The sequence below is a fragment of the Ranitomeya variabilis genome, chromosome 1 (genome assembly GCF_051348905.1).
Source record: "Ranitomeya variabilis isolate aRanVar5 chromosome 1, aRanVar5.hap1, whole genome shotgun sequence".
Lineage (NCBI taxonomy): Eukaryota > Metazoa > Chordata > Amphibia > Anura > Dendrobatidae > Ranitomeya > Ranitomeya variabilis.
This window is the reverse complement of record NC_135232.1, coordinates 681,221,584-681,247,923: the sequence shown is the minus strand read 5'-3', so window position 1 is coordinate 681,247,923 and position 26,340 is coordinate 681,221,584. Positions and strand designations below refer to the sequence as shown.

At 42.0% G+C, this 26,340-nt stretch overlaps 1 protein-coding gene across 2 annotated transcripts in view; it reads right to left on the bottom strand.

The window, feature by feature from the left end:
* The window catches only part of PPM1A (protein phosphatase, Mg2+/Mn2+ dependent 1A), a 63,811-nt gene that overhangs the window by 15,191 nt on the left and 22,280 nt on the right, over positions 1 to 26,340 (bottom strand). For both annotated transcript variants that reach the window (XM_077265419.1, XM_077265428.1), the window contains exons 2-4: positions 12,010 to 12,865; positions 9,608 to 9,725; positions 2,217 to 2,328 (exon numbers count right to left, since the gene is read on the bottom strand). In XM_077265419.1, coding sequence (XP_077121534.1) covers positions 2,217 to 2,328; positions 9,608 to 9,725; positions 12,010 to 12,843 — 1,064 coding nt within the window. In that variant the 5' untranslated portion in view covers positions 12,844 to 12,865. The remainder of the gene's footprint in view (positions 1 to 2,216; positions 2,329 to 9,607; positions 9,726 to 12,009; positions 12,866 to 26,340) is intronic.

Below are 26,340 nucleotides of genomic sequence, written 5' to 3'. Positions count from 1 at the left end.
TCACGGAAATGCAGCGGTTTATTTTCCGCATGTCAATTCTTTGTGCGGATTCCACAGCGTTTTACACGTATTCCATAATACGAATCCGCAGGTGTAAAATTCTGCAGGCAAAATTTCTGCAGAAAAATCCACAATGGAATCCGCAACGTGTGCACATATCCTAAAGCAGTGTTTCCCAAACTCCAGTCCTCACGGACCCCACAGGTCATGTTCTCAGGATTTCCTTAGTATTGCACAGGTGGTGGAAGTTTCATCAAGCCCTCAGGAATTCTCTCACCTGTGCAACACTATGGAAATCTTGAAAACATGACCTGTGGGGTCCATGAGGACTGGAGTTTGGGAAACACTGCCCTAAAGGGAATCTGTCACCCCCTGGGATGTATAGGAGCTATTAATAAGGGCATACAGGTAACAGAAATGTTAGACTAGCCCTACCTGTAGCCCTTCTATTAACGGTCTTGTTGTTCGGAAATTATCTCTTCCAGGCTCCGGGGCGTGCGGTGCCTGGAAGAAATCCCTGCCTCCTGTCTTTATTTTATTATTAGCCCCCTCCCATGAACGTCATTTATGGAGCCGGAATCGCACACCTGCGCCCTGCACTCCCTCATAAATCTCCCTTCTATGGGCACTGCATTCAGGGATCTTCTGTGCAAGCGAGTCATTGTGACCTCTGGTATGCACGACGATAACAAGCTCTCCTCACTTCCTCCCTGCACAGTCACCGCAAGAAACTGTGTACATAGCGATGACTATGCAAGGAGGAAGTGGGTAGAGCACCTTATCGGCGCACACGCCTATGGTCACTGTAGCGGAAGTCGACGGCGCTTGCGCAGAAGATCTCTTAATGCAGTGCCCATAGAAAGGAGGAAAAAGGTAAGTTTGGTGGCAAGAGAGTGCAAGACACAGGCACAGGTTTCCAATGTCAAAACTGACGTGCATGGGAGGGGAGTAATGTTATAATGAAGACAGGAGGCAGGGATTTCTTCAAGGCATCGCACACCTCAATCCCCAATTCCTCAACACCTAGACCATTAATTAGTCCTACCTGTATGCCTCTAACATTTCTATTACCTGTATGCCCATATTAATAGGTCATATACATCCTGGGGGTAATGGTGGGGGGAATTCCCTTTAGAGTAAAGAAAAATTTAAATGCAGAAAAGAATTACTGCATTATGTACTTTAAGATGTGCAGCCATGTCTTTTATTAGGAGACATTCAGACAAAAATTTTACAAGATTTTTAAAAAGTTGTGTGTAGCTTAAAGGCTCGTCATGGACATTGTGCGTCTTTTGCTTTAAAACCTGTAAAGGAAGTCCCTTTCATCTATAAAATTTATGGTATACAATAAAACGGTGGAAACAAGTCAAAAGCCTAGGATTAAAGGTTTTTTCCACCTTCAACATCTTGAGAGATCTTTTACACATACTCTTAGAAAACAATTGAAGCAGTCAAAAACACTAGCAGCAAAATGTAGTCCCTGGTAAAACATTAAGGTGATAATAGAGGGGAGAAAAATGCATACTACATGGATATTTGCAGCATATGTGAAGGAAATAATTGGTTTGAGGGAAAAGCCATAACAAGAAAAAAAAAAATAAATATATATATATATACACATACATACACACAAAAACAAACGAAACAAAAGCTAAAAAGTGGGCAATATATTTCTCAGCACACAAAACTGAGCATGCTACACAAATCTATGCCACAATTTATGCTAATAAGTTTATTACCGTGCTTTGCGAAAATTCCTACCCATTACTGTTCATATGATAAAACCTAATGATTTTTAACTTCTATGTGTTCAGCTTTGAGTAATATACGGGGAAAAAAAAAAAACAAGTTTTGTCTCCATGCAATACAACAGATTCTCTACAGAAGGACTGGCTGGCAAATCAGCTCAACACCTGTCTCTAGAAGAGGAAATCTCTGAACAGCAACATTTTTACTGTAGCAAAATAAAATAAATGTGGCATTAGATGGTAACCTTGCAAACAGGCATCACAAAATATATGATCAACTCCATCAACATGATGGGTAGGGGTAGACTACCATATCAATCTAAGACTTAAGTCTAGGGAACCTCTTAACCTCTTTAAAATGATTTCTGGTTGTAAAAAGGACGACTCATCTAAACTTATTTACAAAATTGTGGCATAGTTATTTCCTACATATATTGTACAGACACAAAAATGCTGAGGATAACTCACTTGCTTGCCAATTCTCCTCCAGGTGGGAGGTTAGGGATGGTCTCAGTGGCTAATGTACGCATCACATGGACTAAGTCTGGTACACCTTCTTCACCCTGCTTCTTTATGATCTCTAGGAATTAGAAGTACTTGTTTTGTAAGTGCTGTTCAAACGTAACCATCGTAAAAGTACAACTAACCATTACAATCATGCACGGGAATGCGGTATCTTGTGACAGATTAAAATGCCTTTTGTCAAATAAAATATTAGGAAATGAATGATTCAAGCTACACAAATATTCCTTGTCTGAAGCTTTATGCAGTTTTACACATACATGTAAAATTGTCTTTTAGTACATCCACACACATGCTCAAACAAAAAAAAAAAAGATGGAAAAAAATGCAAAAATGAAACATTTTTACACAATAATGGTTTGGTTCTGAATAAAATGCAAAGATATCAGATTTGTTTTGCCAAATTATTTTATTGTGTAAAGGTAACATCTAAATTGATTCTACAAAGGTTTCTATTGCTGAAATTAAATATACAAAAATAAAAAGAGTATGATTTGTAGACAATAACATCCGGGCAGAGGATTACAGGTAACAGTCTCCACTAAACATGTACATTAATTAGATTAGTAAGCTATACATACTGCATGATACAGGTGACAAAACAAAAAAGAAGCCAATAAAAGGAGCAAATTAGAGTAACCAACACAAGATCATTTTACACCCCCACACCTAAAATTAAGAGCTTTTCAACCTTATCTGCAATTAATTTTTATTTCTTGCTGTAGATTTAGGAGCATAGTATTAAACACCATTATTTTTTACTTTTAGGCTAAATTAGTCTTTTATGCATGGGGGAGGGGAGGTGATTTTTTTTTATGGCATAGGTTACATTCGCATCACATTCTATACCTTCTAAGATGTTAGCAAAAAAATAAATAAAAAAAACAAAGAAGAAAAGAAAGGTTGTGTGCTACGCTTTCCTGTACGATAAAATAAAATCTATTACATGCCAAGCAAACAGTGACCAAAAGGATACACCGGCTATTATTGTGTCAATTTGGACCTGTGGCTACGCTTTGTGAATGTGCCAAGATCTTACCAGTAACGCGCACCACACGAGGTCAGAATTGTGAATAGCGTAGTCACGTTTTACAAGATATTCTCAATCTTACATCAGGACCAATAGAACAGGACCCTTGAACAATACAGGATTGTAAGGGGACAAACTTGATAATTGTCCTGCCGACTACCGTATGCTACCATATGTTGTAGCCTCCTACTCAACTCCATCTGGACAATCTAGCCCACATTTGGTTAAAAAAAGTGCTTCATGCGCTTTAAAAAAAAAATAAAGGAAATACAAGTTATCAACCTGATTGAATAACCAGAGGAAAGAGAATCTCGCTTTGATTAGGTCATAAGAACAACACAGCTGGATGAAAACTGAGTCAGTTCACCAGGCAGATTTTGTTGCAGAAGTGTTGCCGAGTATTTCACCCTGTGATCTATAGTAAAATGAATACGCTGAGGATCTCAAATCCAGGGGGGTGTGGATGAGACTTTGGGAAATGTAATTGATTGTAGTATGCATAAGATTTTCATCTGTCTGTATAATGATGCCGAGTGCATGTTCCCTTTGTCTATGGGAAGATGTCTAAAAAGGAAGAGGGGCATAAACACACCTACCTAGAGCAGGTTTAGTTTTTTTTGAGGGGAGAAAAAAAAAAAGACAAAAATGCTGCAAGATTTATGTTAGTGTCCCCAGTCCAAGATTCACCAGGCAGATATCAACGTATAGTTACTGTGTATAGCAAAATACTTACTGGTGTCAGTCATCTAATGTTTCCTGTGTCACTACAGTCTCTCATCATTAGCTTGTGACTACAGCTTTAATTTGCTGGTAGAAACTGCTTTGAGTCTTTGAAAACCTATGAAAGCCTCACTCTTGGGCCACGTTCACACATTCAGTATTTGGTCAGTATGTTACATCAGCTTTAGTAAGCCAAAACCAGGATTAGAACAATCAGAGGAAAAGTAGAATAGAAACACGTCATCACTTCAGTATTTGTAAGCCAAAACCAGGACTGGGTGAGCAATACAGAACGTGTGAATGTGGCCTCAGTCTCAGACTTATTCTGAGAAGTGACGACCTGTCTGCTCAGCACACTGTATTAATCCAGACAGTCCAAGCTCGGGTCATGTGGTGCAGAAGAAGACAAGAGCGGTGCTGGGACCACTACAAGATGGCAACCGGCAAGTATTTTTAGCACACAGAAAACATACATTAGTGATACCTATAATGGGGACTAAAGTATAAAGAAGAAGACGACAAACAAAACAAAACAGTGGTATTGTACTTTAGTTTGTTAAAAACATGCTAAAAAAAAAACATTAAAACCATGTAATGTTTAGGCTGGCATAATATTCAAGCCCTGGAGAACCCCTTTAAATACCGATAAAATTTTAACAGATTTAATTTAAAAATTAAATTCCCAGAGGAACCCCTATAGAAGTTAGCTACACAATCTTGTCAGTCACTAACAGAATGCCCACCCATCACCTAAACTAAATTTTTTTTTTATTTAACTAGACGGAACCAGATATGCTTTTTAAAAACTAACTGCATTCTGCATTTTAAAAAAAACGTGCGTTATGTCCAATGACTAAGGCTACTTTCACACTAGCGTCGGACGACGCACGACGAATTGCGTCGTTGCCACGTACCGACGCTAGCAGTGATTGCGCCGCACAACGGGGGCAGCGGATGTTTTTCAACGCATCCGCTGCCCCATTGTGAGGTGCGGGGAGGCGGAGTTCGTAAAAGACTGGAACGACACCAAAAAACGTTACAAGCAATGTTTTTTGGTGGCGATGGTCCGACGCAACAGTCGCACGACGGTTGCGACGTGTGGCAATGCGTCGTACTGCGTCGCTAATGCAAGTCAATGGAGAAAAAAACGCATCCTGCAAGCACTTTTGCAGGATGGGTTTTTTCTGCAAAACGACGCATAGCGACGTGCAGTGCACGACGCCAGTGTGAAAGTAGCCTATTAAAAGCCACAAATGCAGTGCAGCCATCCTTAAATGCTTGACATTACTGGCCACTACATCACTACCAACAAGAATTGCCTAATACGCTACAGGTACAGCGGTGGAGTACAGGGAACAGCACATCCATGAGATTTGGAGAAGGCAGGAAGTCACATGGATTGACGAACCCTTGGCCACCCTAACAAAGCACATATTCAATAGCTAGGGTATTACTAGCATTGTACACTTTTCAATAGTAGGTTCATGCTTCAGAGGACAAAGCAACTGCTTTATGCACCTCACTGCTTAAAAAGAGTTATTCAAGAATCCGTTATTTTTCCCAAGCACCTTGTAATACTAAAGTAACCCACCAAATCCTTAAAATATTGGTGTTCATTTCTTACATCTTTACTGGCTCCAGCTCCTCCATAACTCTCAGCTCCTCCATAACTCTCAGCTCCTCCATAACTCTCAGCTCCTCCATAACTCTCAGCTCCTCCATAACTCTCAGCTCCGTGTGCTGCCCACATGACCAGCACCAGCTACGTTTCCCCATATCCACCCTGCTTCTCCAGGCTTCCTGCACTGCCCATGCATAAGCGAAAACCACTTACCACTCTAGCTGTTCTGTGATCGGCTAGTGGCCTCTGGAGCAGAGACAAGACATTTCACTTTGCATAGTTTCTAACACAGCAATACATGCAATTCTTGTCTGTCACTACCACTAGGTGTAAAGGATTCTGATTCTTCATCTGCGTTATCGATCAATTCCACTAAAGTATCCTATCCTCGTTCTAAACCTTATCAGTCTAGCTTTTATTTTACCAGATGTGCATTTAAAAATTGAATATATAAAGCTGAGAGCATCAACTGGTTGCTGTGGTTAACAAGGACAGTTTCTCTTGAAGACAGTATAGATAACGGGCCCAGTTATATTTGGCTGTAGGAGGTGTCCATTATGCAAGTATGGACAAAAATAATTCATGGTTTTAATGAGAAAAAACAGGATGTTTAGTGGTTGGTAATTCAGTACATACTCAGCTGTGTCAATCACACAGCCAAGAAACACACAGTCAGGAGAGTAGCTGTTCCTCCTTTACCAGAAGCGGATGCACAGTGCCAAGTTCCATCCAGAGGATGGTGCAATCACACATGTGCCATCTCCATGCAAAGTAAGAAAATGATACACACTATAGAATAGCAAACCTCTAGTGAGCATGTGCGACCTGTCATTTAAGAGCTACAAGACTAATCCATTTGCAAAAGCCTCTGACATGCAGGTTTGGTTGATATAGAGAAGCAAACACTTTCTGCAAATTGGTTGCATGTGAACTATTTTAAGCCACTGAGCTATACGTGACATTGTGAGAATAACCCTTTAAGTTCTGAATGTTTCAATGCCATATAAGCGTAAAGGGTTTGTCCAGGACATTACAATTGGTGGCCTATTCTTAGGAGATCAGACAGTACCAGTGTAATGGCTCGAGCTGCTCAGTTGTGGAGCTGCACAGCACGATCCGTCAACTGCATAGTGCCCGCCGTCGGTACTGTACATCGGTCCCTTATTCAAATCAATAGTGGGTGGATGTGCAGTACCCAGTCACTAATCCATCAATGGAGCTGTGCAGCTCTGGCTGCCAGACACTGGGAGTGGATCTTTGGCAGGGGCTGCCAGGTGTCTCAACCCCACTGTTCAGACACTGATGACCTATCCTAAGCAGAGGCCATCAATATTAAAGTCACAGACAACCCCTTTAAACTGGAGCAATAGGGAAATGCTGGAGAATAAGGCCACTTGCTCCTATATGCAAGGCTTCTGTTGAACTTATTAGCTAGAACCAATGTTCTTTGATTTTACTTTAAATTATATAAAATAAAGGGACTATACTCTCTGTACTTTGCCTATACTCCCCTGCATAACATATCTTCTCACAAGAGATGTGAGAACAAGTCTACCACCTTCTTTAGCCTGTTGCAGGCATTTATCTTCTACTGATGTCACCAGCATGACATCACACGCTGCAGTGGCTGCCATTTGTGGCTACATTCTATTTGTAATATCAGGCAAGAAGCCAACAATGCTGATCTGTTAGGATCAAACAAGAGGGGGGGGAAAAAAACAGTCCGGTCATAACTTCAGTGAGAAAGCCCAGAACCAAAAGAAAAAGGCAATGTAACTTGAGTTGTGAATTTAATTTGATCCGGCAATATAGTGTGCAGTTATACTCAGTCGCTTTGACTAAAGGTCTTTCATCAAGGACACTTTAACAGCAGCGCAGCATAGCACCGCTGCTTCATACGTTGTCCATCTCAGAAGTCCTAGAAAATTGGTCAAAACGTAGGACTGTGTGCAGACTATTGCCTGGGTCAAATAAAATTCACAATTCAAGGTATATATTATTCCAGTGGACATAACTTTTTTCCCCGCAATATATATAGGCAATGAATGGGAAGAGAAAAAATAAATAAATAAGTCACTGACTTGGATTTAATTTTTACAACTTTCACAGAATGATTAATAAACTAACTATTTTCTGACATGCGAGGATGACAGCAAAACAAAATATATATTTATGATTATGTTTTACTTTTGCAAAGGTAAAATAAACTAATGTCATTTCAGGCGACAAGATTTTTTGATAATTTTAGTTTTTGCAATTTGGGGGTAAAAATTCCTATTGCAGCATAAAAAAAAAAAAAAACACTAGGAAACTAAATTAGTGCACCTCACCTACATGCCCTCTGCACTTACAATATTGCCAAAATATCAGCAAAAAAACAAATATATCCTTCAAAGACCCTCAGTATACATTAGATGATTAAACGATCCGCTGGTTCAGACTTTCTAAAAAGTTTATAGGGGTCTTTAGAGAATATTTAAGCTGTTTGAAACAGACCGGCCAACTATCCAAAGTGTATGGGCACAGAGTCACTGCAGCAACTGATTATGCCAGGATAAGGGTCGGGCAGCTGAAATTCCATTGCCCAGTCCTTTTGCTCGTCGGGTAAAAAATTTTGGCAGAAACTCTCCAGAGAATACAGGAGGGCTCTGCCAACCAAAGTGTATGTTGGTGTCAGGAGAGATAGCTTCCAGGACAGCCATTTAATGTGTATGCCTCACTAAATATATAAAAGGGTTTATACACATTATTTTTACACTATGAGCCTAGAAACTAAGGCAGGTAGTTGCTACCTACCTGCACATTTTACCCAGGGCTTACCCAGCGATTCAGTTGCTCCAAGTCAACAAAGTAGCTCTTCTTCCAGACTGCTGTCGACAGGGCGTGACTGCCGACTTCAAGCTGACTGACAGCAGGCTCCCCGCAGTTCTGAAGCCGCTGAAAGGTCAGCAGGATCACTAGTCTGACCACTCTGCCAGCAGAGATCAGCACTAGTTACAACAGGTTGGTAAGCAGCAACCAGGCACATTTTTTTTTTTTAAACTAAGTCCAGGAAAACACCTGGAACTGAGCACAGTGTTGAATAATCAGCATGGGGAGGAGGAGGAGGGGGGATTGACCAGTTCTACATTGAGGTGTCCCAATATGGCTGCCTTTTTTTTTTATATTATAATATAAAATATTATATATTTAAAAAAAAAAAAGTTGCGAGGCTGCGACGGGTGTCTGCCACAGCGCCTATCCGGTCCTGTTGATTGTAGATTGTGCTATAGACTTAAATTGCCATGTTAGCGATCCAATTAATGACAGAGTAAAGTGATAACTTTTCTGTTGTGGGACATGACAATGAGCATCTTTGGCATGGTGAATAATTATGAGTACCCACACGCACACATAGTGGCTCTATCAGAACATGAGGTTTGATCACTGAAAAGGAGTGCAAATTCATACTAAACCATGCAAGAAAATACTACTTTCTACGACATGCTTCTGTCAGTCTGTGAAACTACATCTAGATGTCAATTGCTTAGAGTAGGAACTTCACACTGCAATTATAAAATGTTTGCTAAGCTACAGACATTGAAGGATGCCATAATGCTACATGTTTTGAAAGTCCCAATGAGCAATGCAAATTTTAAAAATCAAGTCGATTAACAAATTTTCTGTACAGAATTAAATACTTTAACAGAGAAAGTTTTTACCCACACTACTGATTTGTGAGTCACATAAGAAAAGTGATTGTTTTATACAAACTACTATGCATCTTTGGATTTGGACCCTTCCCTGACAAATATGCCTGTTTTTCTAGGAAATAGTCAAAATTTCAAAAAATTTAAGAAAGATGTCAATAGACACAGCTCACGTCATATACATTGTAGTGAACTGACTGCCACGTTTACATGGCACTTAAAGGCATATTTAACAAATACTATTCATTGGGTTACTAATTTTGGTTAAATGATCCACCTTCTACTCTGCTTTCCAGGTACTTGTCCAATTCTGCTTCTCTTTTCACTGCCTCGGGAGATACTTTTGGAGCACTTGGAAAACAGATCAGTATGACACTCATGTTGTCTCTGCTTCCCTAGAAGGGGAGAAAAACATTAGTCAGACAGCTTTCAATGAGAGAAACAAAACAATTTATCCTTAAATGCATCTGTAGTAATTTAGTAACTTTAATTTTGGTTTGACTGTATGAGTACGGTCCTACTCCGCTAAGACATGACACCATTTTTGCTAATCACAGGCATGCTGTTTCAGCATCTCATAGAAGACCAAGTTCAGAAACCTATTCTAATTTCAAAAGAAGTTTTGTCTACCTTCCATAGACAATTTTCATATTTGCATTTTTTTTGTACACAGTCCCAGGGCTGTGATGCGGTGGAATGACATGTGATGCCCAATCGGCGCTAGCATCACTCTCCACTTCCTGTTCAAATGAACATAACGCGGAAGCCGGGAATCAGCTGTAGCCTGGACTTCCCTTCATGTTCAGTTTGTCCGAAGGCAGAGACCACGCCAGCACTGATGGGGCACTGGCCATCACGTGTCATTTCACCACATCACAGCCACGGTACCGCGAGTTCCTGACACCACTGGAACGGAGCCGGTACGGAGGGGAGTATAGGTTTATTTTGTCAGGGCCGAACATTTAGTTTAAGAAGAGGCTGTCCTAGTAGCGGATGACCCCTTTAATTTTGGATGGTTTGTCTTCTGCAATACAAGACTCGCTGTTGGATACAGTTCACAACTTAAACCGTCCACCGGTCAAAATCTCTGATGGCTCCGTGTCTGTAGTGTCTTCTAGTGTTAGGGCTCCATACAAAAAAGAAAATTTAATAACTGGTCCTTAAATGATGTAGGGGGTAGGGAAAGATCAGGCCTGTTGAATTTTGATAATCTGCTGCCAGAGCAGTCTGGCGCTCATAGCAAACACAGGAACGCTCAGCTTAGTGTTTCTGATGATGGGAAGACTTTGGAGAGACAGCGGTCAGCCACTTTAAGTTATTTCTAAAGATGGTTTAGATTTGAATTCAGGAGGCAGGGATTTAACAGGTATTCTTTCGGACATTCTTCTTCTAGCCACAACAGCAGCCTGTGAGTGTGGTACAGTATCCCTGTTTTGTATAAAGACAAATGCATAGGACATAAGGCAACGATGTAGCTTACAAAATGGAGCTTAACTGCTGTAATGGGCTTCATTCACACATCAGTGTTTGTGTGCCAAGACAAGGAACACAGAAAAACTGTAATTTAAAAGTTTAAACACCTGCTTTGGAGAAACGCCTGTTTTTTGCATACGAATCCTGATAAAATACTGATGTGTGAATGAGGCCTTATACATACTGGGTTCCCTAAAAGCCCTATGTACATTATGCAGAAGAGTGGTCTTTGCCCCTCCCCTGCAGCAAACTGACTGCATTAGGCTCCATTCTTCCCAGCAAAAATTTGTCACATTTTACTTGTGCTTTGCAAAAAATATACTCAAAGTTGCAACATCAATCTGTTACTGAAGATCAATGGAAGAGCAGGAAGCTAGATGCCACAGCCAATAATAGTTTGTTTGCATGCAGCCTCCAGACAGCAGAGGTAGCACTGCAAAAAGCTGCTATAGTTACTACTAGTAGTAGAGGAAAGCACGGCTACAGTTCTTGTGAAGGAAGAGGAAAAACACTGCTCTGCCCACATCTCCCAGCATTGAGCCAGATCACCATACGCTGCTTGCAGTGCCTTTTTTTTTTTTTTTTTTTTTAAATATGTGTGATGTGTCTAGGTCCACTATTGAGCACAAAAAAAATATTAGTGAGTGAAAGGTAGTGCTGGAGCATCTTAAAAAGAAAACAAAAAAACCTTCTGTTTACAGATATACAGGCTGTGGTCTGCTATCTCCGTCAGGGTTATAAACTTTGAATCAAGTAGCAGGACTCGTGCTCCATGTACACCGAGGAGTCAGGTCATTGAGCAATCATACATTTATCACCTACTCAACAAGTAGCCAAGCTGCGATTATGGAAAAATGGCTACTTAAAAAGGGGTTTTGAAAAAAAAAAAAAAAAAAAACACATACAATGCAGATGTGTTACTATTTAACCCATGTGACTGCTGCAGCCCATAGCCTCGGTGGCCTGGTGACAAACAACTGAGGCCAGCGATTGGCTGAAGCAAGCAGGAAAGAAAAGTGACAGCACTGAAATAAAATGTTGGTTTTAATACTATTTCTGGTTAGGGGCATTTTTTTATATGTTGAAATTGAACGCTTTTATTTGCACTTGCATATGGTAAGGCAACTCATTTTGAATAAAACATTACATAAGCATACAAATATCAAATTACCAAACATGACAGGGAACCATGTTTACATACAATACCTTGTACAAGCAGGTGTCAACTATTTCATTGCATACTTTTTCAAGGTCATCAGTAACTTCAAGTCGTGATCTTACAAAATCGCATAACTCTTCATTTCCCATGACATCCCATATGCCATCACAGGCAAGAATTATGAACTGGTCATCTTCTTCTGATCGCTCAATTTCATAAACTTCGGGCTCGGGTGAAACAAGCTGCTCTGTAGGGCCTTTTCCGTGGACACATTTGTAGTCAAAGTCACCTAGAGCCCTTGATACCGCAAGAGACCCATTTACACGTTGAATCATTACAGACCCACCAGCATTCTGAATACGCTCCTTTTCAAGGGGATTACTTGGTTTGTGATCCTGTGTAAAGAAATGAACTTTCTTGCTTCTACAAAGCAAGCCTCTGGAGTCTCCACAGTTGATAAAATAAATGTGATGTGGCGAGAGCATAACACCCACAGCTGTCGATCCACTTCTATCAGCACCATGTTTCTTCTCAGAAATAACTCTCATGTGTTCATCAATCTGAAGAAAACCTGTTCTGATTCCACTTTTTACACTTTCCACAGACAGCTGTCCATCAGTCCCTTTGAAGTCTTGGTTGCTTGTAATGTGATCAAGCAAATGCTCACAACAGTATTTGGCAACCTGGGAACCAGCATGACCATCATACACAGCAAAGAAAGACCAACCATCAAGTCCGTTTGGCAAGCCAATAACGGCTGTATGTGCATCTTCCATTTCAACCCGCCAACCTTGCATGCTGCTTAGCCCATAACGCAATCCATTTCCGTGCCCTTGAGCATTGTGTTTTTCCATCTTTGGCTTGTCTAAAAACGCCCCCATTGTCTTTCAATTTTATGTAGTTCTGCAAAAGCAAAGAAAATTTGAAAAAGGAAAAAAAAAAAGTTCAATATCCATATTGTTCACTGCAATATAGTTATAAAAAAGTTATCAACATATCAAGCACAATTCTATCACATATTATCACAGTATGCATCTCATGCCAATTTTTACTAATGTATATATTTGATTAGTCAATAGATGCAAAAGGATTCGGCGTTTCTCCGCTCTAGATTAGACTTCAATTATAGCTTGAGGCTGACAGCAGGCTTGTCACCAAGAAGACCATGAAAATGCAGATTCATACACTGGGAACCACAATGTACTGGGTGTCGAGCATATTAGTCACCCAATTGCTGTCACCGTGCTGCTTGCTACTTTCTAGAAGTTATATAACCAGTTGTCAATTTTTAGCTTCCTAATTTAGCAGTGTTTTAATTTTTTTTATTATTATTTTTTTAAGACCACAAATTGTGACTTTTTTTTTTTTATAACCAAAACCAAGCTTCAGACTTTATAAAGAAAAACTTACATAATCTTCGTAAGACTCATGTCCTGTTTTACAGAAAGACTGTAAACCAGAGGTTGAATGACCATTAGTTTACAGACACTCCTGAGGATCAGAGGGAAATTTCCATCAGGAGGATTTAATTTTTGCAGCTGCAAGGATGGAAACACCAGAAGCAACACTGTTTCTTAATGGGAACCAGTCAGAAGGATTGTGCACAGTAAGGCTACTTTCACACTAGCGTTAACTGCAATCCGCCACAATGCGTCGTTTTGCCGAAAAAACGCATCCTGCAAAAGTGCTTGCAGGATGCGTTTTTTCCCCATAGACTTACATTAAGCGACGTATTGCGACCGATTGACACACGTCGCAACCGTCGTGCGATGGTTGCGCCGTGTTGTGGCGGACCATCGGGACCAAAAAACGCTACATGTAACGTTTTTTTGCTCACGACGGTCCGCTTTTTCCGACCGCGCATGCGCGGCCGGAACTCCGCCCCCGCCTCCCCGCACCTCACAATGGGGCAGCGGATGCGCTGGAAAAATGCATCCGCTGCCCCCGTTGTGCGGCGGAGACAACGCTAGCGTCGGGAACCTCTGCCCGACGCTAGTGTGAAAGTAGCCTAACCTAAACACAGTGTCAGGTTGGCGCCGTTATGTGGTTTAAAATGATACCTTGGTTGATGAAATCCGTGTGGTTGCTTAATCTTTATTTTCAGTTTTGAGATAACGATATCCCCGTGGCAGGGTGTGTGGGTGTTTCTGATTAGCTATTCATAATGTAAACTGCTGAAAGGTAATGCGGTGAAAAGATTTTAATGTGATCCACAAGTAGTACAACAGAAACGTTTCGGTCAATCACTGACCTTCCTCAGTGTATCGGCTGCTTAGGAACAAAGTAGTGGAGTAGATAGATGTCGTATGTGCAGGGTGGCGATCCTGCTATGGGTATAGTTACCTAAACTTAATTTGATGATTGGTATGTAAATATCCAGAGTGATAAGGTTCAGTCAGCGGGCTCTCCGGGCGTTCATCCCACTGCCACCACTGGTTCCATATTCAGGATAACAGCTGGAGACCGGATCTTGCAATTAAATTCAGTGCAAAAGCCCCTATAAGATAGGTCACAGAACCTTATCACTCTGGATATTTACATACCAATCATCATTAAGTTTAGGTAACTATACCCATAGCAGAACCGCCACAAGCCTCCACATACGACATCTACTCCACTACTTTGTTCCTAAGCAGTCAGTACACGGAGGAAGGTCAGTGATAGACCGAAACATTTCTGTTCTACTTACTTGTGGATCACATTAAAATCTTTTCATTGCATTACCGAAGTTCAGTGCCACGTTTTATTATATTATAATCACTAATCCCTCACTGACCTGCCCCCTAGTTTACATAATGATTATATATTCAGACTAAAATTAACAAAAAAAGCCTTAGGCAGGCACTAGCTGTGACACCTGCGCTGCAGCATAATCACATGTGTAATGTGCATATTATTATGGTTGAGGTGATCTTGATATTTAAAGAAAAAATAACAAAAAATTGAAAATGGCACCCGCGATGCCTCCGCAGTAGCAGTTATCGGTTTATGGAAGTGATTCGATAGCTGCTATTGCGCCTCCAAAATGGCACCACCGATGCAGTAGCACCACTATATACCGATAGCTGCTACTGTGTAGGCGTGGTGGGAGCCATTTTCAAATATTTATAAAAAATAAAAAAACAATCCTTCGCATGTGTTTATATGTGCATATAATTATTATGGTTGAGGTTATCCTGGTATTTAACCCCTTCCCGACCCATGACGCCACATAGGCGTCATGAAAACCCGTGCCAATCCGACCCATGACGCCTATGTGGCGTCATGGAATGATCGCGTCCCTGCAGATCGGGTGAAGGGGTTAACTCCTATTTTACCCGATCTGCAGGGAGAGGGGGAGTGGTACTTCAGCCCAGGGGGGGTGGCTTCACCCCCCCGTGGCTACGATCGCTCTGATTGGCTGTTGAAAGTGAAACTGCCAATCAGAGCGATTTGTAATATTTCACCTAAAAAACTGGTGAAATATTACAATCCAGCCATGGCCGATGCTGCAATATCATCGGCCATGGCTGGAAACACTAATGTGACCCCCCCCCCACCCCACCGATCGCCCCCCCAGTGCTCCGTTATAGGGTCCGGTCCCCTCCGTCCGCCTGCCGGCTCCCCCGTCCTGCTGTCCGCTCCCCCGTCCTCCTGCCCGCTCCCCCCCTGCTCCTATGTCACCCCCCCCGTGCTCCGACGCCCCCCCCCCGTGCCCCGATCTCCCCCCCCTTATACTTACCGAGGCTCCCGGTCCCCGTCCGCCTCCATCATGGGCGCCGCCATCTTCCAAAATGGCGGGCGCATGCTCAGTGCGCCCGCCGGCCGGCAGATTCATTAGAGGTACATTTTGATCGCTGTGGTAGGTTCTATCACAGCGATCAAAATAAAAAAATAATAAATAAACCCCCCCCTTTATCACCCCCATAGGTAGGGACAATAATAAAATAAAGAAAATATTTTTTTTTCTTTTTCCACTAGGGTTAGGGTTAGAACTAGGGTTAGAACTAGGGGTAGGGTTAGGGGTAGGGTTAGGGTTACGGGTAGGGTTAGGGTTATGGCATGTGCACACAGAGCGGATCGGCCGCGGATCCGCAGCGGATCGGCAGCGGATCGGCAGCGGATCCGCAGCGGATTGGCCGCGGATCCGCAGCGGATTGGCAGCGGATCCGCAGCGGATTGGCCGCTGCGAATTCGAAGCAGTTTTCCATCAGGTTTACAGTACCATGTACACCTAAGGAAAACCAAATCCGCTGTGCCCATGGTGCGGAAAATTCCGTGCAGAAACGCTGCGTTGTATTTTCCGCAGCATGTCAATTCTTTGTGCGGATTCCGCAGCGTTTTACACCTGTTCCTCAATAGGAATCCGCAGGTGAAATCTGCACAAAAAAACACTGGAAATCTGCTGTAAATCCGCAGGTAAAACGCAGTGCCTTTTACCTGCAGATTTTTCAAAAATCATGAGGAAAAATCTCACACGAATCCGCAACGTGGGCACATAGCCTTAGGGTTAGGGTTGGAATTAGAGTTAGGGTTGGAATTAGGACTAGGGTTTGAAATAGGGTTAAGATTAGGCTTGTGGTTAGGGTTACGGATAGGGTTAGGGGTGTGTTGGGGTTACAGTTGTGGTTAGGGTTGGGATTAGGGTTACGGTTGGGATTAGGGTTAGGATTAGGGTTGGAATTAGGGTTACGGGTGTGTTGCGGTTAGGGTTGTGGTTAGGGGTGTGTTGGGGTTAAGGTTGTGATTAGGGTTATGGCTACAGTTGGGATTAGGATTAGGGGTGTGTTGGGGTTAGTGTTGAAGTTAGAATTGAGGGGTTTCCACTGTTTAGGCACATCAGGGGTCTCCAAACGCAACATGGCGCCACCATTGATTCCAGCCAATCTTGCGTTCAAAAAGTCAAATGGTGCTCCCGCCCTTCCAAGCCCCGACGTGCGCCCAAACAGTGGTTTACCCCCACATTTGGGGTACCAGCGTACTCAGGACAAACTGGGCAACAACTGCTGGGGTCTAATTTCTCCTGTTACCCTTGCAAAAATAAAAAATTACTTGCTAAAACATAATTTTTGAGGAAAGAACAATTATTTTTTATTTTCACGGCTCTGCGTTATAAACTTCTGTGAAGCACTTGGGGGTTGAAAGTGCTCACCACACATCTAGATAAGTTCCTTCGGGGGTCTAGTTTCCAAAATGGGGTCACTTGTGGGGTGTTTCTACTGTTTAGGTACATCAGGGGCTCTGCAAATGCAATGTGACGCCCGCAGACCATTCCATCAAAGTCTGCATTTCAAATGTCACTACTTCCCTTCCGAGCCCTGACGTGTGCCCAAACAGTGGTTTACCCCCATATATGGGGTATCAGCGTACTCACAACAAACTGGGCAACAAATATTGGGGTCCAAATTCTCCTGTTACCCTTGTGAAAATAAAAAATTGCTTGCTAAAACATCTTTTTTGAGGAAAGAAAAATGATTTTTTATTTTCACGGCTCTGCGTTGTAAACTTCTGTGAAGCACTTGGGGGTTGAACGTGCTCACCACACATCTAGATAAGTTCCTTGGGGGGTCTAGTTTCCAAAATGGGGTCACTTGTGGGGGGTTTCTACTGTTTAGGCATATCAGGGGCTCTGCAAACGCAACCTGACGCCCGCAGAGCATTCCATCAAAGTCTGCATTTCAAAACGTCACTACTTCCCTTCCGAACCCCGACGTGTGCCAAAACAGTGGTTTACCCCCACATATGGGGTATCAGCGTACTCAGGAGAAACTGGACAACAACTTTTGGGGTCCAATTTCTCCTGTTACCCTTGGGAAAATAAAAAATTGTGGGCTAAAAAATCATTTTTGAGGAAAGAAAAATTATTTTTTTATTTTCACGGCTCTGCGTTATAAACTTCTGTGAAGCACCTGGGGGTTATAAGTGCTCACTATGCATCTAGATAAGTTTCTTGGGGGGTCTAGTTTCCAAAATGGGGTCACTTGTAGGGGAGCTCCAATGTTTAGGCACACAGGGGCTCTCCAAACGCGACATGGTGTCCGCTAACGATTGGAGCTAATTTTCCATTCAAAAAGTCAAATGGCACGCCTCCCCTTCCGAGCCTTGCCGTGCACCCAAACAGTGGTTTACCCCCACATATGAGGTATCGGCATACTCAGGAGAAATTGCCCAACAAATTTTAGGATCCATTTTATCCTGTTGCCCATGTGAAAATGAAAGAATTGAGGCTAAAAGAAATTTTGTGTGAAAAAAAAGTACTTTTTCATTTTTGCGGATCAATTTGTGAAGCACCTGGGGGTTTAAAGTGCTCACTATGCCTCTGGATGAGTTCCTTGGGGGGTCTAGTTTCCAAAATGGGGTCACTTGTGGAGGAGCTCCAATGTTTAGGCACACAGGAGCTTTCCAAACGCGACATGGTGTCCGCTAACGATGGAGATAATTTTCCATTCAAAAAGTCAAATGGCGCTCCTTCCCTTCCGAGCCTTACCATGTGCCCAAACAGTGGTTTACCCCCACATGTGAGGTATTGGTGTACTCAGGAGAAATTGCCCAACAAAATTTAGGATCCATTTTATCCTGTTGCCCATGTGAAAATGAAAAAATTGAGGCTAAAATAATTTTTTTGTGAAAAAAAAGTACTTTTTCATTTTTACGGATCAATTTGTGAAGCACCTGGGGGTTTAAAGTGCTCACTATGCTTCTAGATAAGTTCCTTGGGGGGTCTAGTTTCCAAAATGTGGTCACTTGTGGGGGAGCTCCAATGTTTAGGCACACGGGGGCTCTCCAAACGCGACATGGTGTCCGCTAAAGATTGGAGCCAATTTTTCATTAAAAAAGTCAAATGGCGCTCCTTCCCTTCCGAGCCCTGCCGTGCGCCCAAACAGTGGTTTACCCCCACATATGAGGTATCAGCGTACTCAGGACAAATTGGACAACAACGTCCCTGGTCCAGTTTCTCCTTTTACCCTTGGGAAAATAAAAAAATTGTTGCTAAAAGATCATTTTTGTGACTAAAAAGTTAAATGTTCATTTTTTACTTCCATGTTGCTTCTGCTGCTGTGAAACACCTGAAGGGTTAATAAACTTCTTGAATGTGGTTTTGAGCACCTTGAGGGGTGCAGTTTTTAGAATGTGTCACTTTTGGGTATTTTCAGCCATATAGAACCCTCAAAATGACTTCAAATGTGAGGTGGTCCCTAAAAAAAATGGTTTTGTAAATTTTGTTGTAAAAATGAGAAATCACTGGTCAAATTTTAACCCTTATAACTTCCTAGCAAAAAAAAAAATTGTTTCCAAAATTGTGCTGATGTAAAGTAGACATGTGGGAAACGTTATTTATTAACTATTTTGTGTCACATAACTCTCTGGTTTAACAGAATAAAAATTCAAAATGTGAAAATTGCGAAATTTTCTAATTTTTTGCCACATTTCCGTTTTTTTCACAAATAAACTCAAAAATTATCGACCTAAATTTACCACTAACATGAAGCCCAATATGTCACGAAAAAACAATCTCAGAATCGCTAGGATCCGTTGAAGCGTTCCTGAGTTATTACCTCATAAAGGGACACTGGTCAGAATTGCAAAAAACGGCAAAGTCATTAAGGCCAAAATAGGCTGGGTCATGAAGGGGTTAAAAATAATAATAAAAAAAAACAAAAAAACTATCAGGATAACCTCAACCATAATAATTCTATGGACATGACATACATACGATTAAGTTACAGCGTAGCGGTCATGGCTGGCGCCTGCAGAAGGTATAGGTGTGCATGCGTGCGTGCGTGCGTGTGCGTGTACAGTTATATGAAAAAGTTTGGGCACCCCTGTTAATCTTAAGCTTAATGTTTTATATAAATTGTTTTTTTGCAACAGCTATTTCAGTTTCATATATCTAATAACTGTTGGACACAGTAATGTTTCTGCCTTGAAATGAGGTTTATTGTACTAACAGAAAATGTGCAATCTGCATTCAAACAAAATTTGACAGGTGCATAAGTATGGGCACCTCACCAGAAAAGTGACATTAATATTTAGTAGATCCTCCTTTTGCAAAAATAACAGCCTCTAGTCGCTTCCTGTAGCTTTTAATGATTTCCTGGATCCTGGGTGAAGGTATTTTTCACCATTCCTCTTTACAAAACAATTCCAGTTCAGTTAAGTTTGATGGTCGCCGAGCATGGACAGCCCTCTTCAAATGATCCCACAGATGTTCAATGATATTCAGGTCTGGGGACTGGGATGGCCATTCCAGAGCAGTGTAATTGTTCCTCTGCATGAATGCCCGAGTAGATTTGGAGCGGTGTTTTGGATCATTGTCTTGCTGAAAGATCCATCCCCTGCGTAACTTCAACTTTGTCACTGATTCATGAACATTATTGCCAAGAATCTGCTGATACTGAGAGGAATCCATGCGTCCCTCAACTTTAACAGGATTCCCGGTGCCGGCATTGGCCACACAGCCCCAAAGCATGATGGAACCTCCACCAAATTTTACTGTGGGTAGCAAGTGTTTTTCTTGGAATGCTGTGTTTTTTTGCCGCCATGCATAACGCCTTTTTGTATGACCAAACAACTCAATCTTGGTTTTATCAGTCCACAGGACCGTCTTCCAAAAAGAAATTGGCTTCTCCAAATGTGCTTTTGCATACGTCAGCCGACTCTGTTTGTGGCGTGCTTGCAGAAATGGCTTCTTTTGCATCACTCTCCCATACAGCTTCTCCTTGTGCAAAGTGCGTTGTACAGTTGACCGATGCACAGTGACACCATCTGCAGCAAGTTGATGCTGCAGCTCTCTGGAGGTGGTCTGAGGATTGTCCTTGACTGATCTCACCATTCTTTTTCTCTGCCTTTCTGATGTTTTTCTTGGCCTGCCACTTCTGGCCTTAACAAGAACTGTACCTGTGTTCTTCCATTTCCTTACTATGTTCCTCAAAGTGGAAATTGACAGGTTAAATCTCTGAGACAGCTTTTTGTATCCTTCCCCTGAACAACTATGTTGAATAATCTTTGTTTTCAGATCATTTGACAGTTGTTTTGAGGAGCCCATGATGCCACTCTTCAGAGGAGATTCAAACAGGAGAACAACTTGCAAGTGGCCACTTTAAGTAGCTTTTCTCATGATTGCATACACCTGGCTATGAAGTTCAAAGCTCAACGAGGTTACAAAACCAAAAAAAGTGCTTTAGTAAGTCAGTAAAAAGTAGGTAGGAATATTTAAAACAAGAAAATGATAAGGGTGCCCAGATTGCACATTTTCTGTTAGTACAATAAACCTCATTTCAAGGCAGAAACATTACTGTGTCCAACAGTTATTAGATATATGAAACTGAAATAGCTGTTGCAAAAAACAATCAATTTTTATAAAACATTAAGCTTAAGATTAATAGGGGTGCCCAAACTTTTTCATATAACTGTATATATATCAATTTTCAGTGATAAAAACCTGACATCCCACCAAGTTTCAGCAAGGTTTACTACTTCTTGGATGGCTCTTCTGCACAATTTACAAATAGGAAAAACTTTATAAATGTATGTCAAAAGATTTTGGAGTGGAAGCTGAATGGAACTTTTTTACCACAGCTCATGGCAAAGGTGTATGATGATTTAGGAGGCACAGTGAAGTGCCTTGCAGCTCAAGCTTGCCTTTAGAGGACATATTCAGACCAAATCTTAACATCCACCCAACTTTTCAACTGGAGAGAAAAAAATATTCCTAATATCCAGTTCATGTACTGTACAAACCAGGACTACTAAGAGGAGGAGAGTTTGTTAAAACATCGATTTCTGGAAGCAGAACCCATCAAAAAGACTCAGCAATACCACACATCGGTTTGATTTTCCTAATCGGCCTAATCAGTTCTCATGCTTCACACTGACGAGGGCCAACAGCCCGAAACACCGTGTCTGCAAATTGGGATACTGATTTGGCTCTTATCCTAAGTTATATTGCAAGACTCGTTAAAGGGTTGATTGTGACTTGTAGGATCGCTACTTCCAATAGATGGCGCTATAGAGTTTAAGTCCTCTTTTTCTCTGAAGAGGTAACTTGCATATTAAAATTCCCAGAGGAGCATTGCACGGCGAATAAGCCTCCTTACCTTGACAAGCCAGAGCTGGTATGTCACTCTCCACAAGGAGAAACCTTACCCCTAAAACCTCAGCAATACCACACTTTCATTACATGTAAAGAAAAATAAAAACAACAAGTATTTTTTCATTGAGCAACTACGGTGAAGTCCATGATGTGATTGAAGGTGGCACAAGATTGGCAATGGATGACATAACTAGTTATGTGACCTGTGAATACAATCGGCACTGCTGGCTGGCTAATGTACTCTCCAAAGAGGACAGTGAAGAAGCAGAAGTGACTTTTCTGCACCTTCTGGATAATTAGTGTCCTTTGTGTATGCTTCTGCTGTGTTGTGTATAAATATGTGATTCTCCAGAATTTATTTTACTCTATGCCTGATGAGACCCGAGTCTCGAAAGCTTGCAATGTGTTACCATCATTTCAGTTAGCCATTAAAGGTATCAACCACTGAGGACTCTCAATTCTAAATATTTTCTATCTACTGGCTAACACGGTACCAAGATATATATCTTTCCTGTGCAAGAAAAACAAACATTTTAAAAGTAAACTAAATTAGATACAACTCAGATGGAGCAAATCCCCATAACATACCCAGACACAAGGAAACGGCCACTGTTAATAATATTGCGGACAAGATTATATTTAACCCAGTAGAAGGGACAAATTGATGATAAAAGCTCAGTGTAAAAGACTTAGGGTACTGTCACACTAAACGATTTACCAACAATCACGACCAGCGATACGACCTGGCCGTGATCGTTGATAAGTGGTTGTGTGGTCGCTGGGGAGCTGTCACAGTCAGCTCTCCAGCGACCAACGATGCCGAAGTCCCCGGGTAACCAGGGTAAACATCGGGTTACTAAGCGCAGGGCCGCGCTTAGTAACCCGATGTTTACCGTGGTTACCAGCGTAAACGTACAAAAAAACAAACAGTACATACTCACATTCCGGTGTCTGTCCCCCGGCGTTCTGCTTCTCTGCACTGTCTGCCAGCCGGAAAGCACAGCGGTGACGTCACCGCTGTGCACGCTTTCCGGCCGGCCGGCGCTCACAGTGCAGAGAAGCAGAACGCCGGGGGACAGACACCGGAATGTGAGTATGTACTGTTTGGTTTTTTTTTACTTTTACGCTGGTAACCACGGTAAACATCGGGTTACTAAGCGCGGCCCTGCGCTTAGTAACCCGATGTTTACCCTGGTTACAAGCGAACGCATCGCTGGATCGCTGTCACACACAACGATCCAGCGATGACAGCGGGAGATCCAGCGACGAAAGAAAGTTCCAAACGATCTGCTACGACGTACGATTCTCAGCAGGATCCCTGATCGCTGCTGCGTCAGACACAGCGATATCGTATGGATATCGCTGGAACGTCATGGATCGCACCGTCGTAGCGATCAAAGTGCCAATGTGTGACAGTACCCTTACTATTAATTGTTTAACCCCTTTACCCCCAAGGGTGGTTTGACCAGGCCAATTTTTACAATTCTGACCACTGTCCCTTTATGAGGTTATAACTCTGGAACGCTTCAACGGATCCCGGTGATTCTGACATTGTTTTCTCGTGACATATTGTACTTCATGATAGTGATAAAATTTCTTTGATATTACCTGCGTTTATTTGTGAAAAAAAACGTAAATTTGGCGAAAATTTCGCAATTTTCTAACTTTGAATTTTTATGCAATAAAATCACAGAGATATGTCACGCAAAATACTTAAGTAACATTTCCCACATGTCTACTTTACATCAGCACAATTTTGGAACCAAATTTTTTTTTTGTTAGGGAGTTATAAGGGTTAAAAGTTGACCAGCAATTTCTCATTTTTACAACACCATTTTTTTTTTTTTAGGGACCACATCTCATTTGAAGTCATTTTGAGGGGTCTATATGATAGAAAATACCCAAGTGTGACACCATTCTAAAAACTGCACCCCTCAAGGTGCTCAAAACCACATTCAAGAAGTTTATTAACCCTTCAGGTGTTTCACAGGAATTTTTGGAATGTTTAAATAAAAATGAACATTTAACTTTTTTCACAAAATATTTACTTCAGCTCCAATTTGTTTTATTTTACCAAGGGTAACAGGAGAAAATGGACCACAAAAGTTGTTGTACAATTTGTCCCGAGTACGCTGATACCCCATATGTGGGGGGTAAACCACTGTTTGGGCGCATGGGAGAGCTCGGAAGGGAAGGAGCGCCGTTTGACTTTTCAATGCAAAATTTGACAGGAATTGAGATGGGACGCCATGTTGCGTTTGGAGAGCCCCTGATGTACCTAAACATTGAAACCCCCCACAAGTGACACCATTTTGGAAAGTAGACCCCCTAAGGATCTCATCTAGATGTGTTGTGAGAGCTTTGAACCCCCAAGTATTTCACTACAGTTCATAACGCAGAGCCATGAAAATTAAAATTTTTTTTTTTTTTTTTCCCCCCACAAAAATTATTTTTTAGCCCCCAGTTTTGTATTTTTCCAAGGGTAACAGTTGAAATTAGACGCCAAAAGTTGTTGTCCAATGTGTCCTGAGTACGCTGATACCCCATATGTTGGGGTAAACCCCTGTTTAGGCGCACGGGAGAGCTCGGAAGGGAAGGAGCACTGTTTTACTTTTTCAACGCAGAATTGGCTGGAATTGAGATCGGACGCCATGTCGCGTTTGGAGAGCCCCTGATGTGCCTAAACAGTGGAAACTCCCCAATTCTAACAAACCCTAATCCAAACACACTCCTAACCCTAATCCCAACGGTAACCCTAACGACACCCCTAACCCTGACACACCCCTAACCCTAATCCCAACCCTATTCCCAACCGTAAATGTAATCCAAACTCTAACCCTAACTTTAGCCCCAGCCCCATCCCTAACCCTAACTTTAGCCCCAACCCTAACTGTAGCCTTAACCCTGGCCCCAACCCTAACCCTAATCGGAAAATGGAAATAAATACATTTTTTTAATTTTTTGCTAACTAAGGGGGTGATGAAGGGGGGTTTGATTTACTTTTATAGCGGGTTTTTTAGCAGATTTTTATGATTGGCAGCCGTCACACACTGAAAGGCGCTTTTTATTGCAAAAAATATTTTTTGCATTACCACATTTTGAGAGCTATAATTTTTCCATATTTTGGTCCACAGAGTCATGTGAGGTCTTGTTTTTTGCGGGATGACTTGACGTTTTTATTGGTAACATTGTCGGGCACGTGACATTTTTTGATCGCTTTTTATTCCGATTATTGTGAGGCAGAATGACCAAAAACCAGCTATTCATGAATTTCTTTTGGGGGGAGGCGTTTATACCGTTCCGCGTTTGGTAAAATGGATAAAGCAGTTTTATTCTTCGGGTCAGTACGATTACAGCGATACCTCATTTATATCATTTTTTTATGTTTTGGCGCTTTTATACGATAAAAACTATTTTATAGAAAAAATAATTATTTTTGCATCGCTTTATTCTGAGGACTATCTTTTTTATTTTTTCTTTGATGACGCTGTATGGCGTCTCGTTTTTTGCGAGACAAGATGGTGTTTTCAGCGGTACCATGGATATTTATATTCGTCTTTTTGATCGCGTGATATTCCACTTTTTATTTGGTGGTATGATAATAAAGCGTTATTTTTTGCCTCTTTTTTTTTTACGGTGTTAACTAAAGGGGTTAACTAGTGGGACAGTTTTATAGGTCGGGTCGCTACGGACGCGGCGATACTAAATATGTGTACTTTTATTGTTTTTTTTTATTTAGATAAAGAAATGTATTTATAGGAATAATATATTTTTTTCTTTTTTGTATTTTTTTGGGGAATTTTTTTTTTTTTTGTTACACTATAACATTGCCCCAGGGGGGGGGCATGATGTTATAGTGTAAGATCGCCGATCTGACACTTTGCTGTGCACTGTCAGAGCGGCGATCTGAAGTGCACAGATCCTGGAGGCTTCCCGGCGCCTGCTCTGAGCAGGCGCTGTGAAGCCACCTCCCTGCAGGACCCGGATGCCGCGGCCATCTTGGATCCGGGCCTGCCGCAGGGAGGAAGAGGTAAGAGATCCTCGGAGCAACGCGATCACATCGCGTTGCTCCGGGGGTCTCAGGGAAGCACGCAGGGAGCCCCCTCTCCCTGTGCGATGTTTCCCTATACCGCCGGCACACTGCGATCATGTTTGATCGCAGTGTGCAGGGGTTAATGTGCCGGGGGCGGACCGTGACCGCTCCTGGCACATAGTGCCGGATGTCAGCTGCGATAGTCAGCCGACACCCGGCCGCGCTCCCCCCGTGAGCGCGGCCGATCGCGCTGGACGTACTATCCCGTCGGTG